Consider the following 19133-nt stretch of genomic DNA (forward strand, 5'->3'; position numbering starts at 1 on the left):
CCTTTTATCCGCTTAGAAAATCCACATTGTTTAATTGTGTGTAATTATACTTTGTAGTGGAACACTTCACGTAACCATATTTAAATAGGGAAAACGTGGAAGAGCTTGGTAGCTTCTATCTTGACCTGTTTTGGAGCAATAGAGTTCGGGAATGTGATGTCAAAAAAGTGACAAAAATTCAACAAAAATGTGATAAAAATTCAACCAAAAATGACAAAAATTCAACAAAAAGTGACAAAAATTCAACCAAAAAAGTGACAAAAATGTGACAAAAATGTGACAAAAATGTGACAAAAATTCAACAAAAAAGTGACAAAAATGTGACAAAAAAGTGACAAAAATGTGACAAAAATTCAACAAAAATTAAACAAAAATTCAACAAAAAAGTGACAAAATTCAACCAAAAAAGTGACAAAAATGTGACAAAAATGTGACAAAAATGTGACAAAAATGTGACAAAAATGTGACAAAATTCAACAAAAATTCAACAAAAAAGTGACAAAAATGTGACAAAAAAGTGACAAAAATTCAACAAAAAAGTGACAAAAATTCAACAAAAAAGTGACAAAAATGTGACAAAAAAGTGACAAAAAATCAACAAAAATTCAACAAAAAAAGTGACAAAAATTCAACAAAAAATGACAAAAATTCAACAAAAAAGTGACAAAAATTAAACTAAAAATGACAAAAATTCAACAAAAATTCAACAAAAATTCAACAAAAAAGTGACAAAAATTCGACAAAAAAGTGACAAAAATTCAACAAAAATTCAACAAAAATTCAACAAAAAAAGTTGCAAAAATTAAACAAAAAATGACAAAAAATCAACAAAAAAGTGACAAAAATTCAACAAAAATTCAACAAAAATTCAACAAAAATTCAACAAAAAAGTGACAAAAATTCAACAAAAAATGACAAGAGACAAGAGACAAGAGCTTGGTAGCTTCTATCTTGACCTGTTTTGGGGCAACAGAGTTCGGGAATGTGACGTCCTATCGCTAAGCATTATGGGATTAGCAGCTAAACTAATGGAGATTTTAAAGTTAAAATACTGGAGTTATTGCTCACATTAAAGCACTTGGACACCACAGTGAGTGATGTATTTACCGGCAGTAACTCAGCAGCTAACGGAGCTGTTCCACGGCTATTTTCTCCACTTTATGAACTGTTTTTAGCTAATGTTAGTCAATGGAAATGTATGCTAACAGCTGCAAAGATGGCCGATCTCCATGGTAACTGTAGACTTTCAGGTAAAAACGCTGGCCTGTTCCTTTAACCTCTTAATGTATGTGTTTTCTTATTGTATAATGTCTTCTTTGGAAAACGTGTGATTTAAATGTTCATAATGACCGAAGAAAATAAATTAACTAACTAAAAAAAAACTTTAAAAAAACCCATAAATACATAAATGGCGGAGAATGCTAAAATGATGCTTTATGTTAGCATCGTGCTAATGCTAACGGCTTGCTAGCGCGAGCTACGACTGGGTTTCTTTCTCTTCTACTGAACAGTCTGCTCTGAATAAACATCCACACGGACCCGATTTAGACTTGACTTTATTTATGCGGTAAATAAGTTCATGTTTTCCACCAGAAGGTAAGTTTCCCCGTCTGTGAAATGTACGGCCTCTAGAAAAGCTCATGTTAAAATAAAGTGATGAGAAAAACATATTATTATATTAGACACATATTATTCCCCATGTGATAAATAACCCCGTAGCATGCTAGCTCTAAAGCGGCTCAAATCAAAGCTAACGCCTCTGTGGCTTTAGTTTAAAACTCTCACTACAGAAATAACTTTAACCTCTTAACTCCCAGTTCAGCTTTACCCAAATCCTGTCGGCCAGTGTAACGCCTCATTTGAAAGCTAAGATCTACAAAACTCATCTACATGGATCTTTTTCCTCACGTCATCAGATTTTTTTTTCATCTTTTTGGGGGGGTTTTCAACTCATTTTGTAACTTTTTTGTCAATTTCTTGTCATTTTTTTTGTCATTTTTTCATCACTTTTTTGTCTTTTTTGTCACATTTTTTTGTCACATTTTTGTTATTTTTTTGTCTTTTTTTGTCACATTTTTTGTGATTTTTTGTCACATTTTTGTAAAAAAAAATAGGTCATTTTTTTGTCTTTTTTGTCACATTTTTGTCATTTTTTCATCACTTTTTTGTCACATTTTTGTCATTTTTTGTCTTTTCTGTCACATTTTTTTTGTCACATTTTTTGTCATTTTTTGGTCTTTTTTTGTCACATTTTTTCATCACTTTTTTGTCACATTTTTGTCATTTTTATGTCATTTTTTAATGTAATTTTTTGTCTCTTTGTCACATTGTTGTCATTTTTTTTGTCACATTTTTTGTCACATTTTTGTCATTTTTTGTCACATTTTTTGTCACATTTTTGTCATTTTTTGTCACATTTTTGTCATTTTTTGTCACATTTTTGTCATTTTTTGTCACATTTTTGTCATTTTTTGTCACATTTTTTGTCACATTTTTGTCATTTTTTGTCACATTTTTGTCATTTTTTGTCACATTTTTGTCATTTTTTGTCACATTTTTGTCATTTTTTGTCACATTTTTGTCATTTTTTTGTCTTTTTTGTCACATTTTTGTCATTTTTTCATCACTTTTTCGTCACATTTTTGTCACATTTTTTGTCACATTTTTTTGTAATTTTTTTGTCAAAGTTTTCTCATTTTTTGTCTCATTTTTCGTCACATTTCCATCATTGTTTTCGTCTCAGTTCTGTCTCTATTTTCTCACCTTTTTCCCAGAAGCTTTTGGATTGGGGTAAAGCCAAACTGGAGAAAACGTGCTCGGTTCAGGCGGGAGTTAAGGGGTTAAACTTTGTCCAATTGAGAAAATGATTATCGGGAGAGAAGAAGAACCAGCACACATGTCCTACATCAGCACCAGCCCACAGCGCCCTCTAGTGTAGGTCAGGTAAGGCCTTTTCTGAGCTCCACCATCACAAAGAGCCACAAACTCTTCTGTACAAACGCTTTTATTCCAGATAATAAATATGAGACGAGACGAACAAACAGAAACAAACAGAAACAAACAGAAACCCGGAGAATCCCTCTGCGCCAAAGGAGGAGCTCCGTTTAAATAAAGGCAGAAAGCAACAACAGGAACAGGATATTCTGCAAAAATAAAACAACAGACGTTTAACAAAACCACTACACTTAAACTCTTCGAAGCTTCTTTACTAAAACCTGGATAAATGTAAAGATTATATCAAAATACAAACTCATAAAATGTGTATCTACAAAACCTGTTTTTATCATCGACACGTTTTCGGTGATGGACTTTGTGCAGAACGTTAGAACGAAGCTAAACTCGGAGGTGATCAGAGCGGCCCGAGTTCAGATGCAGACGTGAGACGGCAGCAGCGCCCCCCAGTGGAGAAGTGCAGCTACCGAACAGCCTTCGAGAGAGCACGTCAGAATGAAACCCAGCGACAGATGCAGACGGCGTCCCTGGACTCGCCCATATATGGTCATGTTTGAAAACAGTTAAGGGGGAAAACAATTTGGAGAAAAATCTACACTTTCTGTAATTATTCAAAAGCTGCTTTAACCTCGTAACTCCCGCCTGAACCGAGAGGAGCTTTTTCCTCACGTCATCACATTTTTTTTTTTCATCATTTTTTTGTGTTAGGTATTCAACTCATTTTTGGAACTTTTTTGTAATTTTTTTTATCAATTTTTTGTGTTTTTTTTGGTCAAATTTTTGTCATTTTTTCGTCATTTTTTCATCCAATTTTTGTCATTTTTTTGGTCACATTTTTATCACATTTTTGTCATTTTTTCATCACATTTTTGTCATTTTTTCGTCACATTTTTTTCAATTTTTTGTCATTTTTTAATCAAATTTTTGTAATTTTTTTTGTCAAATTTTTGTCATTTTTTCGTCCATTTGTCGTCGTTTTATTGTCACATTTTTCTCATTTTTTCGTCACATTTTTCTCATTTTTATGTCATTTTTGAATCAAATTTTTGTAATTTTTTTGTCCATTTTTTGTCATTTTTTCATCACATTTTTGTCATTTTTTGGTCACATTTTTGTCATTTTTTTGTCACATTTTTGTCGTTTTATTGTCACATTTTTGTCATTTTTTCGTCACATTTTTTTCAATTTTTTGTCATTTTTGAATCAAATTTTTGTAATTTTTTTTGTCCATTTTTTGTCATTTTTTCCATCACATTTTTGTAATTTTTTTGTCACATTTTTGTCAAATTTTCATAAAATTTGTGTAATTTTTTTGTCACATTTTTGTAATTTTTTTGTCACATTTTTGTCAATTTTTCATAAAATTTGTGTCATTTTTTCGTCAATTTTTTGTCAATTTCTCGTGACAATTTGTGACATTATTGCCACTTTTTCATCAATTTTTCGGCACTTTTTTGTCACATTTCCATCATTGTTTTCGTCTCAGTTTTGTTACTATTTTCCCACCTTTCCTCCAGAAGCTTTTGGATTGGGGTAAAGCCAAACTGGAGAAAATGTGCTCGGTTCAGGCGGGAGTTAAGGGGTTAACAAGTGCTGAAATATGAATATAGTTTCTACTAAATAAAGATGCAAAGACATGGAGCAAAGTGGTTCAACATGCTAACATGATGCTACATGCTAGCATTGTGCTAATGCTAGCGCTAGCTAGTGTTTTCTATGGCCGTTTTTTCGCTTGAACAATCTGCTGTGAATAAACATCCACATGGACCCGATTTAGACTTGACTTTATTTGTATGTGATGAATAACAAGAAAATGTCTAAAAGAGTGAAAAACTCTATTTCCCCCTTGTTGAGGCCACGCCCCCTTCTGTGACGCGATGCCGTCTGTTTCTATAGTTACAGGACAGTTGCGGCTTTGGTAAAAGTTGAAATGCTGCACTGATTCCGCCGAGTTTGCGTTAATAGAGTTCGGGACGTCATATCGCTAAGCATTATGGGATTATTATAAACTAACGCAGATTTTAAAAGTTAACCCCTTAACTCCCGACTGAACCGAGCACATTTTCTCCAGTTTGGCTTTACCCCAATCTAAAAGCTTCTGGAAAAAAGCTGTGAAAATGGCAACAAAACTGAGACGAAAACAATGATGGAAATGTGGCAAAAATGTCACAAAAATGTCACGGGAAATTGACATAAAATTGACGAAAAAATGACAAAAATGTGACAAAAATTTGATAAAAAGTTGACAAAAATATTACAAAAATGTGATAAAATTTTGAAAAAATGTGATAAAAATTTGACCAAAAAATGTGATAAAAATTACAAAAATGACAAAAAAATGTCAAAAATTAGACAAAAATTGGATAAAAATTTGACAAAAAATTTGACAAAAATTTGATAAAATTTTGAAAAAAAAAGGACAAAAATTTGACAAAAATGTGATAAAATATTGACAAAAAAATACAAAAAATGACAAAAAAATGACAGAAAATTCACACAAAAAAGTGATAAAAAATTGACAAAAAAATGACAAAAATGAGTTGAATCCCCAACAATGAAATGATGGAAAAAAATCCGATGACGTGAGGAAAAAGATCCTCTGGGTTCAAGCGGGAGTTAAGAGGTTAAAACACTGGAGTTCTTGTTCACATTAAAACACTTGGACCCCACAGAGAGAGTCAGATGTTTTCAGCTTTTTTCTCCACTTTTTACACTGTTTTTAGCTCATGTTAGTCAATGGAAATGTGCGCTAGCAGCTGCAAAGATGGCGGATCTCCATGGTAACTGTGGAATTTCCCTCTATAGTTGCGATCGCAGCAACAGCATCTTTAAAGCTAACTGTCGTAGCATTAGCCGTTTTGTTTACGTACGATTTTATCCAGGCCGAGTCCCTGTTTGTTCTCGGCGTTAGCGGCGGCGCTAACGGACCAGACCCGGAAATAACTGTGTGGCTTTTGTAGCTTCGTTTAAACGTTCTGCACAAAGTCTCAGCCGATGGGGGGACCTCCAGCCGACGGGGGGGTTCTGTTTTTGGTACAGTTTCTCCTCCAGTTGTCGTCGTTGTGGGCGGTTGCCGCGGCGACGGCGAGCCTCAGTTGTTGTCGTTGAAGTGGCGGCACACGCCCTTCACGATGGCCGGGATGAACTCCTTGAGCCCCGTGAACTCGCGGGTGAAGTAGGTGTTGTTCTCTTTGGGCTCGGACGCCATGTCCCGCAGGTCCTCCAGCGGAGCCCAGGCCACGCCCACCGCCACCATGTGCACGCCTGATTGGTCCAGCAGAGGAGGGGGAGGAGTCAGATAAACCATAATAAAAGGTGTGTAGCTACAGAATACTTGTTAGTCCACTCAGAGTACTGCACTCGACTATATAGTCGACTATATAGTCACTATATAGTCGACTATATAGTCGACTATATAGTCGACTATATAGTGACTAGCTGTTATTCACATGTAGTTTTGATGTTTACGGACAGAGATTAGTGGCACATCAGGGCAGTAAACTGTAGCAGACCTTGTTTCTGAGCGGCGAGCGCTGGAGCTCTGACGTCATCGTACGACTGTCCGTCTGTCACTAGGATCAGGAAGTTCCTCCCTGGACCGCTCCTCCTGCTGGAGACAGGACAGAACTACACGGGCGAAAACAAAGACGGGAAACTACAAAAATACACTGCGTTCCAAATTATTATGCAAATTGTATTTTTGTGTCAAAAAGGTAAAAAAAATAAAAAAAATAATGAAACTCATGGATGGTGTCGTGTCTTGGGGCTCTATGAATCACTGACATTAATCTCAGAGACCTGGGATGATTAGTTTTCAGGTTAAGCCCAGTTAAGGGAAAAACTACTGAAAAGGATGTTCCACTTTATTAAGCAGATCATCATTTTCAAGCAATATGGTAAAGAAAAAGGATCTCTCTGCTGATGAAAAGTGTGAAATAGTTGAATGCCTTGGTCTAGGTATGAAAACCTTCGATATTTCATGAAAGATTAATCGTAATCATCAAACTGATAAGAGATTTGTGGCTGATTCAGACACACTCCAATTTGTGCAGATAGAGGCACAATATGGACAGTTTCTGCCGGCCTCCCCTAAACGGTTCATTGAAGCTGATGAACAGAAACGGCTGCAGTGGCTCAGAAATACATGAGGACTCATTTTCAAACAGTCTTGTTCACTGATGAGGCCGTGTGACCCTGGATGGTCAGATCAATGGAGTAGTGGATGGAGGTGAACGGCCACAATGTCCCAACAAGGCTGTGACGTCAGTAAGGAGGTGGCGGAGTCATGTTTTTGGCCAGAATCATGGGGAGAGAGCTGGTCGGCCCCTTTAGGATCCCTGAAGGTGTGAGAATGACCTCTTTCTGACTGACAACTGTCTTCTATGCTACAAAATGAAGAGCCGTGTTTTCCCGAACAAAATCCTCTTCATACATGACAATGCACCATGTCCTGCTGTAAAGAAAACCTCTGCATCACTGGCTGCTATGGGCATAAAAGGAGAGAAACTCATGATGTGGACCCCCTCCTCCCCTGACCTCAACCCTATTGAGAACCTTTGGAGCCTCAACAAAAAAACATCTATGAGGGTGGGAGGCAGTTTTCATCCAAACAGCAGCTCTGGGAGGCTATTCTGACATCCTGCAAAGAAATCCAAGCAGAAACTGTCCAAAAACTCACAAGTTTAATGGATTTAAGAATTTTGAAGCTGCTTCACACAAGGGCTCCTATGTTAAAATATAACTTGACCTGTTAATATTTTTTTGATTGAAATATCTTTTGATTTCAGTAAATATGACCTCCTAATGCTACAAATACAACAAATGACCATTTTCAGTTAATTACAAGCTTTAAAATGTATTGAAACGATGAGTTGCATAATAATTTGGAACAGTGGATTTTGAGGTTTTTACTCTATTTATTTTTGAAAAAAATACTGTTTTCACTGGGAGATTTTTTCCACCACATTTAAATGATCCTCTACCAGGTAAAGACTTGAAAATTATGCTGACTCTCATTTGAGTTGACAATTTAGAAAATCTTAGAAAAATGTCATTTGCATAATAATTTGGAACGCGGTGTACAGACGAGAAGACCTGGCGTCTCAGGCTGCACAGAAATATACTTCACAGATGGATAGAATGTCCCCTCAGCCTGGCCCCGCCCCTGTACCTGAACATGTGGTCAGTGGCCCCGCCCCCGTACCTGAACATGTGGTCCGTGGCCCCGCCCCTGTACCTGAACAGGTGGTCCGTGGCCCCGCCCCTGTACCTGAACATGTGGTCCGTGGCCCCGCCCCTGCACCTGAACATGTGGTCCGTGGCCTCGCCCCTGTACCTGAACATGTGGTCCGTGGCCTCGCCCCTGTACCTGAACATGTGGTCCGTGGCCCCGCCCCTGTACCTGAACAGGTGGTCCGTGGCCCCGCCTCCGTACCTGAACATGTGGTCCGTGGCCCCGCCCCTGTACCTGAACATGTGGTCCGTGGCCCCGCCCCTGTACCTGAACATGTGGTTTGTGGCCCCGCCCCCAGACCTGAACATGTAGTCAGTGGCCCCGCCCCTGTACCTGAACAGGTGGTCCGTGGCCCCGCCCCCAGACCTGAACGTGTGGTCCGTGGCCCCGCCCCCAGACCTGAACATGTAGTCAGTGGCCCCGCCCCCAGACCTGAACATGTGGTCCGTGGCCCCGCCCCTGTACCTGAACAGGTGGTTTGTGGCCCCGCCCCCGTACCTGAACATGTGGTCCGTGGCCCCGCCCCCGTACCTGAACAGGTGGTTTGTGGCCCCGCCCCCGTACCTGAACAGGTGGTTTGTGGCCCCGCCCCCGTACCTGAACAGGTGGTTTGTGGCCCCGCCCCTGTACCTGAACAGGTGGTCCGTGGCCCCGCCCCCGTACCTGAACATGTGGTCCGTGGTCCCGCCCCCGTACCTGAACAGGTGGTTTGTGGCCCCGCCCCCGTACCTGAACATGTGGTCCGTGGTCCCGCCCCCGTACCTGAACAGGTGGTTTGTGGCGAACTCTATCGCCGCCCCGGTGGCCGTCCCTCCGCTCATGTAGTAGATGTTGTTGATGGCGCTGAGGACCTTCTGTTTCTCCGGGTGATCGAACAAACCGAACTCCAGCCGCTGTTCGTACGTGAACTGCACCGCGCCTAAGACAGGGGTCAGGGGTCAGAGGCCAGGGGTCAGAGGTCAGGGGTCAGAGGTCAGAGGTCAGAGGTCAGAGGCCAGGGGTCATGTGACTTTTATAAATGAATCCTGGTTTAATCAGAGGCACTGACGTTGCAGGTGAATGAGGGAGAGAAGGTTTAGAGAGAGATATTTGAAACATGAGGATAAGCTTCAAACCCTCCTCTGTCTCTCACCGACTCTGGCGCCGACGTCCGAGATGTCGAAATGCTGCGCGATTCCCGCCAAAAACTCCAGCATCATCTGGAAGTTCTGATCTCCCACGCTGGACGAGCCGTCGATGAGGAAGCCCAGGTTCACCGAGTTATAGCACGTCTTACCTACGGACAACAGAGCAGGGAAACAAGAGGTGTGGACAGGTGAGGACGGGCGTGGACAGGGGAGGGGCGGGGCTCAGGGGAGGGGCGGGGCTTACTGCACAGGAGGTGGTCCATGGAGCAGAGCCTCTGAGTGAGCGGCTTCACGTGTTTGTTGGCGCTGAACCAGCTGGGGATGGAGTACGAGAAGTGTCCGTTATCTCTGCACACGGCCTGCAAGATGAAGCGTAATCATCAAACTGTTAAACCAAAAGCATTCTGTCCTCTTTGGCAGTTATATAGGCCTGTGTAGCACCTCATTTGAAAGCTAAGACCCACAAAACTGAGCTTTTTCCTCGCGTTGTTGCTGTGTTGTGTCACCTTTTGTATGTTTATTTTTTCTTTGTTTTTTTCATTTTGGTTGAGTTTTTGTTGAATTTTTGTCATTTCTTTGTTGAACTTTTGTCACATTTTTGTTGAATTTGTCATTTTTTTGTTGAATTTTTGTTGAATTTTTGTCAAATTCTTGTTGATTTTTTCAATCAATCAATCAATCAAATTTTATTTGTATAGCGCCCAATTTTTTGTCAATTTTTGGTTGAATTTTTGGTTGAATTTTTGGTTGAATTTTTGGTTGAATTTTTGGTTGAATTTTTGGTTGAATTTTTGGTTGAATTTTTGGTTGAATTTTTGTCACATTTTTGTCACATTTTTGTCACTTTTTTGTTGAACTTTTGTCACATTTTTGTCAAATTTCTGTTGATTTTTTGTCAATTTTTTGTTGAATTTTTGTCACATTTTTGTTAAATTTTTGTCACTTTTTTGTTGAACTTTTGTCACATTTTTGGCCCAGGGTCACATCCCGGACCCAGTCCAAAAGCTTCTGGAAAAAAGGTGTGAAAATAGCAACAAAACTGAAACGAAAAATTGATGACAAAGTGGCAAAAATGTCACAAGAAATTGACAAAAATGTGATAAAAATGTTACAAAAAAATGACAAAAATGTGACAAAAATGTGACGGAAAAAAAATGACAAAAATGTGATTAAAAAAGGACAAAAAAATGACAAAAATGTGATAAAAAATTTACAAAAAAAAATTGATAAAAATTGACAAAAAAATTAAAAAATGTGACAAAAAAATGACAAAAATGTGACAAAAATGTGACAAAAAATTTGACAAAAAATGACAAAAAAATGATGAAAAAGGTTGAGAAGGCCTGGTTTAGAAAATCAGAGAAGAATGTCATTTGCATAATCATTTGGCACGCGGTGCAGTCTAATTGTAATAAAATAAAACCCTGTGACTCGAACATCTCTGAAGGACGGATTTGCTCCCGTACCGTCCTGGTGAAGTCCTTGTCCGGGACCATGGGCAGCTCGTCGGCCGAGGGCTTGGCCACAGAGACCATGAACACGTTGATCCCGGACTCTCGCGCCAGAACCGAGGCCTGGTCCAGGTCGTCCGAGGGCCAGCCGTCGATGAGCACCAGGAGCACCCGCGGGTGGCCCTTCCTGCCGCCGCGCTCCACCGAGAAGAGGGAGTCTGCGGCGTGGAGGATGGCTTTGCCTGGGAACAGGAGAGACTCGTCAGAACGGGTCTGAACCGGGTCTGAACCGGGTCTGAACCGGCTCCAACACGGCTCAGCAGGGGTTCAGTGAGGAAACTTCAGGCCCCCAGTTATCCAGAAGGAACCCCCTGAAAACAAGTCCTACATGTGACCCCCCCTCCTGCACTAGACCAGGACAACATCTCCATCATGTCGAAACTGCTGTTGTGTGCAAATGTGGAAAAAATAATAATAAGTCGAGGAAAATGGGGACAGCAGGGGACAAAGTGAAGAAGAAAAAAAAAATTTGGGAAAAAAATTTGAAAAAATAAAAAAATTAAGGAGGAATTCTGAAAAATTTTGTGAAAAAATAGGGAAAATATTTTGAACAAAATATGAAAAATTAACAGGGGACAATTGGGGGGGGGGGGATAAACAATGATGAAAAAAAATTGGGGAACAAATTGGAAAAATTGAAGAAAAAATGTGTGATTTTTTTTAGGAATAATTTAAGAATAAAAAATTGAAAAAGTTGGTGAAAAATGTGAAAAATTTAGGATAAAAAGGGAATTAATAAGGGACAATTGGGGGGACAAAAATATTGACATTTTTAAAAAATATATATATTTTGGGGGGAAAATTTAAGAAAATATGGGGGATTTTTGGGGGGAAAAATGTAAGGGAATTTTTTTTGGGGGGGGCAGGAATTGGGAAAAGATTGTGACAAATTTTGAAAAATGTGGAAAGTCTTTTTTTTCTGCCATTTTGTCGTCTGTTCGGGACATTTGGAGAAAAAATAAGGAGGAATTTGGAAAAATGTAAGAAAAAAAAATGAAAAATTTTGTGAAAAAATAGGGAAAATATTTTGAACAAATATGAAAAATTGAAAAAAAGGGAAAATTAACAGGGGACAATTGGACGGGGGGATTAACAATTCTGAACAAAAAAAATTGGGGAACAAATTGGAAAAATTGAAGAAAACATTTGTGATTTTTTGAGGAAAAAAGTTTGTGAAAAATGTGAAAAATTGAGGATGAAAATGGAATTAATAGGGGACAATTGGGGGGAGGGTGACATTTTTTTCATGTTTTTTTTATTTTGGGGGAAAAATTGAAGAAAAAATGGGGGATTTTTTTGGGGGAAAATTGGGCCAAATTTTGAAAAATGCGGAAAGTGTTTTTTCTGCCATTTTGTCGTCTGTTCAGGAGGAATTTGGAAAAATGTAAGAAAAAAAATGAAAAATTTTGTGAAAAAATGGGTTTTTGTTGAATTTTTGTCACATTTTTGTTACATTTTTGTCACATTTTTGTCACATTTTTGTTACATTTTTATTGAATTTTTGTTGATTTTTTGTTGAATTTTTGTTGAATTTTTGTTGAATTTTTGTTGAATTTTTGTTGAATTTTTGTTGAATTTTTGTTGAATTTTTAATTAATTTTTCTATCATTTTTTGACCGTGTTTTTCTCTCTTTCTCGCTATTTTGATGCTTTTCTTTTTAGCTTTTAGATTTGGGTAAAGCTCGGTTGAGGTCGGACCGGTGGCCCTTCTGTGCTCTTCCAGAATGGACCTATGGCCAGTCCGCCCCGCTGTAGGACTCACCCGTGTTAGTGTCCCCCCCGCTGTAGGACTCACCCGTGTTAGTGTCCGCCCCGCTGTAGGACTCACCCGTGTTAGTGTCCCCCCCGCTGTAGGACTCACCCGTGTTAGTGTCCGCCCCGCTGTAGGACTCACCCGTGTTAGTGTCCCCCCCGCTGTAGGACTCACCCGTGTTGGTGTCCCCCCCGCTGTAGGACACCTCCTTGATGGCGAACAGCAGGTCTTTGGGCTGTGTGTAGTTGGACAGGAGGAACTCGGTCTTCGGGAGTCCGCTGAGGGACAGAAGACGTTATGAGGTAAATGACCTGAGTGAAGATGCCCCCCCCCCATAGCGTCGCCCCCATTTGGAAGAATAACACCCCCCCCCCCCCCTCCCCCGCTCTCACCTGGCCTGGACCAGTCCCAGGTGAGGTCCGGTCGGTCCCACTTTGAGGAACGAGGCCAGTCTCACCACAAAGTTCTTCTGCAGATTGAACCTCCTCCGACCAATGTTCTTACTGCCGTCCATGAGAACCACCACGTCCAGCTGACAGTCTGTGTAAAAACATTTATATGATCATGAAACCACCATGTCCAGCTGACAGTCTGTGTAAAACATTTATATGATCATGAAACCACCACGTCCAGCTGACAGTCTGTGTGAAAACATTTATATGATCATGAAACCACCACGTCCAGCTGACAGTCTGTGTAAAACATTATCAAAATTGCTGTGATATAAAAAATGAAAATTTTAAAATATTTGAAATTTATAAAGAAAAAAAAAAAAAGAAAGAATTGGGAAAAATAGAGAACATTTAGGGAGAACATTTTGGAAAAAATGAGAATAAAAATCGGGGAAAGTGTTGTGGGAAAATAAAAATAAAACATTTAGGGAGAACACATTGGGTGGGGGGGGATTGCGAAAGAATTGTGGGAAAATTAAGAAAAAAATGGGGAAATGATGATTGTAATTACGAGTTTTTAAGATCCGTAATCATAGACGTCAGCCCTATTTTACTTTGAAAATCCGGATGTTGTTGCCGTTCTCTTTCCTGTCTGATGCGTCTGAACTGTGGAGCTGGATCTGGCAGAGCCGTATCTTGGAATCGTATCATGCCTGAAAAACAACTGCTAGTTTGAGGCAAACTCGCGCCTCTTTGCCTCTGCCATGTCCTATTGGTACCCCCTGCCTATGGTCTCCCCCAGGATAAAAGGGCGATGCCGGTGGACAATGGCTAGTCTCGGTTTGCCCGGTTAGCATATGCAAAACACCTCATTGTTGATTTAAAAAAAAGTCTGTAATTAACCACCAATGCGTCAATCCTGACCCAGTGTGTGATAATCATCAGGCTGCATCATGTGGTTACGGCTTTATTGACGTTTTTAGTGTAAAATACCTAATTCCACAAGATCCATTATTGGAGCTGATACTAGAGCTGCTAAGAAGCTAGTTAGCTCCGGGTGCTAAGCACTCGGCTACGGCCAATTGTACATGAAGTGTGAGTAATAAATCAGCCCGGCTCAGTGTGTGATCGTTGTTAAAGGGATGCTTTATGTAGACGGTGTTAAAGGGATGCTTTATGTAGATGGTGTTAAAGGGATGCTTTATGTAGACGGTGTTAAAGGGATGCTTTATGTAGACGGTGTTAAAGGGATGCTTTATGTAGACGGTGTTAAAGGGATGCTTTATGTAGACGGTGTTAAAGGGATGCTTTATGTAGACGGTGTTAAAGGGATGCTTTATGTAGACGGTGTTAAAGGGATGCTTTATGTAGACGGTGTTAAAGGGATGCTTTATGTAGATGGTGTTAAAGGGATGCTTTATGTAGATGGTGTTAAAGGGATGCTTTATGTAGACGGTGTTAAAGGGATGCTTTATGTAGACGGTGTTAAAGGGATGCTTTATGTAGATGGTGTTAAAGGGATGTTTTATGTAGACGGTGTTAAAGGGATGCTTTATGTAGATGGTGTTAAAGGGATGCTTTATGTAGGCGGTGTTAAAGGGATGCTTTATGTAGATGGTGTTAAAGGGATGTTTTATGTAGACGGTGTTAAAGGGATGCTTTATGTAGGCGGTGTTAAAGGGATGCTTTATGTAGATGGTGTTAAAGTGATGCTTTATGTAGACGGTGTTAAAGGGATGCTTTATGTAGGCGGTGTTAAAGGGATGCTTTATGTAGATGGTGTTAAAGGGATGTTTTATGTAGACGGTGTTAAAGTGATGCTTTATGTAGATGGTGTTAAAGGGATGTTTTATGTAGACGGTGTTAAAGGGATGCTTTATGTAGGCGGTGTTAAAGGGATGCTTTATGTAGACGGTGTTAAAGGGATGCTTTATGTAGACGGTGTTAAAGTGATGCTTTATGTAGACTGTGTTAAAGGGATGCTTTATGTAGACTGTGTTAAAGGGATGCTTTATGTAGACTGTGTTAAAGGGATGCTTTATGTAGACGGTGTTAAAGGGATGCTTTATGTAGACGGTGTTAAAGGGATGCTTTATGTAGACGGTGTTAAAGTGATGCTTTATGTAGACGGTGTTAAAGTGATGCTTTATGTAGACGGTGTTAAAGGGATGCTTTATGTAGACGGTGTTAAAGTGATGCTTTATGTAGACGGTGTTAAAGGGATGTTTTATGTAGACGGTGTTAAAGTGATGCTTTATGTAGACGGTGTTAAAGTGATGCTTTATGTAGACGGTGTTAAAGTGATGCTTTATGTAGACGGTGTTAAAGGGATGCTTTATGTAGACGGTGTTAAAGGGATGCTTTATGTAGACGGTGTTAAAGGGATGCTTTATGTAGACGGTGTTAAAGGGATGCTTTATGTAGACGGTGTTAAAGGGATGCTTTATGTAGACGGTGGGTTTATTGACCTTTATTCATGCATATTTCACATTTCGATCGTAGCATTAGCTTTGGGAATGACCTGCATCATCAAGGCCTAAACACATTCCTATCGTGGATACAGACATTTTTAATAAGTTTTCTTGTCACTGCTTTTAATCCTGGTGTTGAGGTAAAATAAACACTTCTGTGTCTTTGTAAAAGTCCCAGAGTTGCTGTAGCTCCGGTTCACAACACGATGAAGCTAATCCTCCATGACTGTTTACATCTGTACTCGTGGTTCCGCTGTCCCCGCCGTACCCACGTCTATGATCACGGATCTGAAAAACTCGTAATTCCGAGTTTAAATCTCGAAATTCTAAATCTCGGCGGAAACGGGCTTCCATAGAAAATAAAGGGGGAAATGAGGAAAGAATAGGGGGAAAATGTTGGGAAAAATATGGAATAAATGAGCAAAGACTGGGGGAACATGCAGATATCTGGGGGAACATGGAGATATCTGGGGGAACATGGAGATATCTGGGGGAACATGCAGATATCTGGGGAACATGCAGATATCTGGGGGAACATGGAGATATCTGGGGAACATGCAGATATCTGGGGAACATGCAGATATCTGGGGAACATGCAGATATCTGGGGGAACATGGAGATATCTGGGGAACATGCAGATATCTGGGGAACATGCAGATATCTGGGGGAACATGCAGATATCTGGGGAACATGCAGATATCTGGGGGAACATGCAGATATCTGGGGGAACATGCAGATATCTGGGGAACATGCAGATATCTGGGGGAACATGCAGATATCTGGGTAACATGCAGATATCTGGGGGAACATGCAGATATCTGGGGGAACATGCAGATATCTGGGGGAACATGGAGATATCTGGGGGAACATGCAGATATCTGGGGAACATGGAGATATCTGGGGAACATGGAGATATCTGGGGGAACATGCAGATATCTGGGGAACATGGAGATATCTGGGGAACATGGAGATATCTGGGGAACATGCAGATATCTGGGGGACATGCAGATATCTGGGGAACATGCAGATATCTGGGGGAACATGGAGATATCTGGGGGAACATGGAGATATCTGGGGAACATGCAGATATCTGGGGGAACATGGAGATATCTGGGGAACATGCAGATATCTGGGGGAACATGCAGATATCTGGGGGAACATGCAGATATCTGGGGGAACATGCAGATATCTGGGGGAACATGGAGATATCTGGGGAACATGCAGATATCTGGGGAACATGGAGATATCTGGGGGAACATGGAAATATCTGGGGGAACATGCAGATATCTGGGGGAACATGCAGATATCTGGGGAACATGCAGATATCTGGGGAACATGCAGATATCTGGGGGAACATGCAGATATCTGGGGAACATGCAGATATCTGGGGAACATGCAGATATCTGGGGAACATGGAGATATCTGGGGGAACATGGAGATATCTGAGGGAACATGGAGATATCTGGGGAACATGCAGATATCTGGGGGAACATGGAGATATCTGGGGGAACATGCAGATATCTGGGGGAACATGGAGATATCTGGGGGAACATGCAGATATCTGGGGGAACATGGAGATATCTGAGGGAACATGGAGATATCTGGGGAACATGCAGATATCTGGGGGAACATGGAGATATCTGGGGGAACATGCAGATATCTGGGGGAACATGGAGATATCTGGGGGAACATGCAGATATCTGGGGGAACATGGAGGTATCTGGGGAACATGCAGATATCTGGGGGAACATGCAGATATCTGGGGGAACATGCAGATATCTGGGGGAACATGCAGATATCTGGGGGAACATGGAGATATCTGGGGAACATGTAGATATCTGGGGGAACATGCAGATATCTGGGGAACATGCAGATATCTGGGGAACATGCAGATATCTGGGGAACATGCAGATATCTGGGGAACATGCAGATATCTGGGGGAACATGCAGATATCTGGGGGAACATGGAGATATCTGGGGGAACATGCAGATATCTGGGGAACATGCAGATATCTGGGGGAACATGGAGATATCTGGGGGAACATGCAGATATCTGGGGAACATGGAGATATCTGGGGGAACATGGAGATATCTGGGGGAACATGGAGATATCTGGGGGAACATGGAGATATCTGGGGAACATGCAGATATCTGGGGAACATGGAGATATCTGGGGGAACATGCAGATATCTGGGGAACATGCAGATATCTGGGGAACATGCAGATATCTGGGGAACATGCAGATTTGGTGGATCCCCTCCGTCCACAGGCTCCACAGCTCAAGTCCACGGCGGCTCCGCTTCACAGACTCACCTTTGTTTCCTCCGGTCGGCGTCTTCTTCTTCGCCGCCGTTTTCTTCGCAGACTTTTTCACTGGAAAACAAAGAAAAGCCGGGGTCAGTGAAGGAGAAACATCTGCGCGAGTGAGCAGCTCCTCCCTCCCGCAGAGTCCGGGAGGGAGCCCGGTTCCTCAGGCTCTGGCTCTGGACGGAGCTCCTGCTGCTTCTGGACCCGGACAGGTCTGAGAGACTCTTTTCCACTCGCTCATCCCTCGTGTGGGAAAAACAGTCCTGTCGTCGCGTGTTTTCACATCAAAACACGGCAAAACTGCAGATGTTCATCACCACAAAGTGTCAATAATGCTGGAATAAACTAGTGCAGGGGTGCCCAAACTTTTTGTCTCCGAGGGCCAAAATGAAAAAGTGCCTGTGGGTCGCGGGCCAAACACGGCGATGTCAAGCGTGAAACATATAACTGCAACTAATAAAAGCTACTTTATTTTTTTTTGGTATACCTTTGCATTTAATTCAATCTATGCAATTAACCTCTTAACTCCCGTCTGAGGATCTTTTTCCTCAGATTTTTTTTTCCATCATTTTTTTTGTTGGGCATTCAACTCATTTTTGTAACTTTTATCTCATTATTTTGTCATTTTTGCCACTTTTTCATCAATTTTTGGTCACTTTTTTGTCAATGTTTTCTCACTTTTTTGTCACATTTCCATCATTGTTTTCGTCTCAGTTTTGTTGCTTTTTTCTCACCTTTTTTCCAGAAGCTTTTGGATTGGGGTAAAGCCAAACTGGAGAAAAAGTGCTCGGTTCAGGTGGGAGTTAAGGGGTTAACATGCTACAAAAGCTTAGTTTTAGTAGAACAAAATCAATTATTGTGTATAGAGCAAAATGGAAACAACACCACCTGTACCTGCAGCACCTACAGCGACTTTAGCTCATAGAAAATGCCAGATTATATCATTTTGAAAGTGTCAGTTCAGCATAAATTCTTTTATAAGTCATAGATGTCAACGATTTTTGCAAAAAAAAAGTTAGAAAAATGGGAAAGTTGATGCTACGACGCTCTGTGATTGATAAACACCAAGACACCAGAACAGTGTTTCCTTAACTTTGCGAAAGGAGTGAAACAGCGCCCCCAATTTGACGCTGGTGGACAAAAAGTGAACTGCATCCATATTTGCCATTGAGAATGAACGGGAGAGAGTTATTAACCAGAGGCGGCGCAAAAGTAGGTCACCCTCTGGCGGGCCAACCTAATTGTTTCGGCGGGCCAAATTTGGCCCGCGGGCCCCACTTTGGGCACCCCTGAACTAGTGACTAAAATCATCCCTTAGAAACATCAGAGTGGGTGTTCCACAGGGCTCCACACTGGGGCCCCTGCTCTTTAGCCTCCTGCTCCGGGG

The 19133-nt window shown here is 40.9% G+C and overlaps 1 protein-coding gene across 2 annotated transcripts in view; it reads right to left on the bottom strand.

The window, feature by feature from the left end:
• Positions 1 to 5992: 5992 nt before the first annotated feature.
• Positions 5993 to 19133, bottom strand: part of coch (coagulation factor C homolog, cochlin (Limulus polyphemus)) — a gene marked incomplete at its 5' end in the record, with an annotated part of 32298 nt that continues 19157 nt past the window's right edge. The window contains 9 exons of one of the 2 annotated variants that reach the window (XM_079573509.1): positions 5993 to 6216; positions 6465 to 6559; positions 8948 to 9104; positions 9318 to 9461; positions 9557 to 9671; positions 10779 to 11005; positions 12751 to 12854; positions 12969 to 13116; positions 17753 to 17812. In XM_079573509.1, the coding sequence (XP_079429635.1) occupies positions 6044 to 6216; positions 6465 to 6559; positions 8948 to 9104; positions 9318 to 9461; positions 9557 to 9671; positions 10779 to 11005; positions 12751 to 12854; positions 12969 to 13116; positions 17753 to 17812 (1223 nt within the window). In that variant the 3' untranslated portion in view covers positions 5993 to 6043. Of the gene's footprint in view, positions 6217 to 6464; positions 6563 to 8947; positions 9105 to 9317; positions 9462 to 9556; positions 9672 to 10778; positions 11006 to 12750; positions 12855 to 12968; positions 13117 to 17752; positions 17813 to 19133 lie in introns of both variants that reach the window. The other variant, XM_079573508.1, reaches the window with a different exon arrangement.

Source organism: Gobius niger (assembly GCF_951799975.1).
Source record: "Gobius niger genome assembly, chromosome: 16".
NCBI lineage: Eukaryota > Metazoa > Chordata > Actinopteri > Gobiiformes > Gobiidae > Gobius > Gobius niger.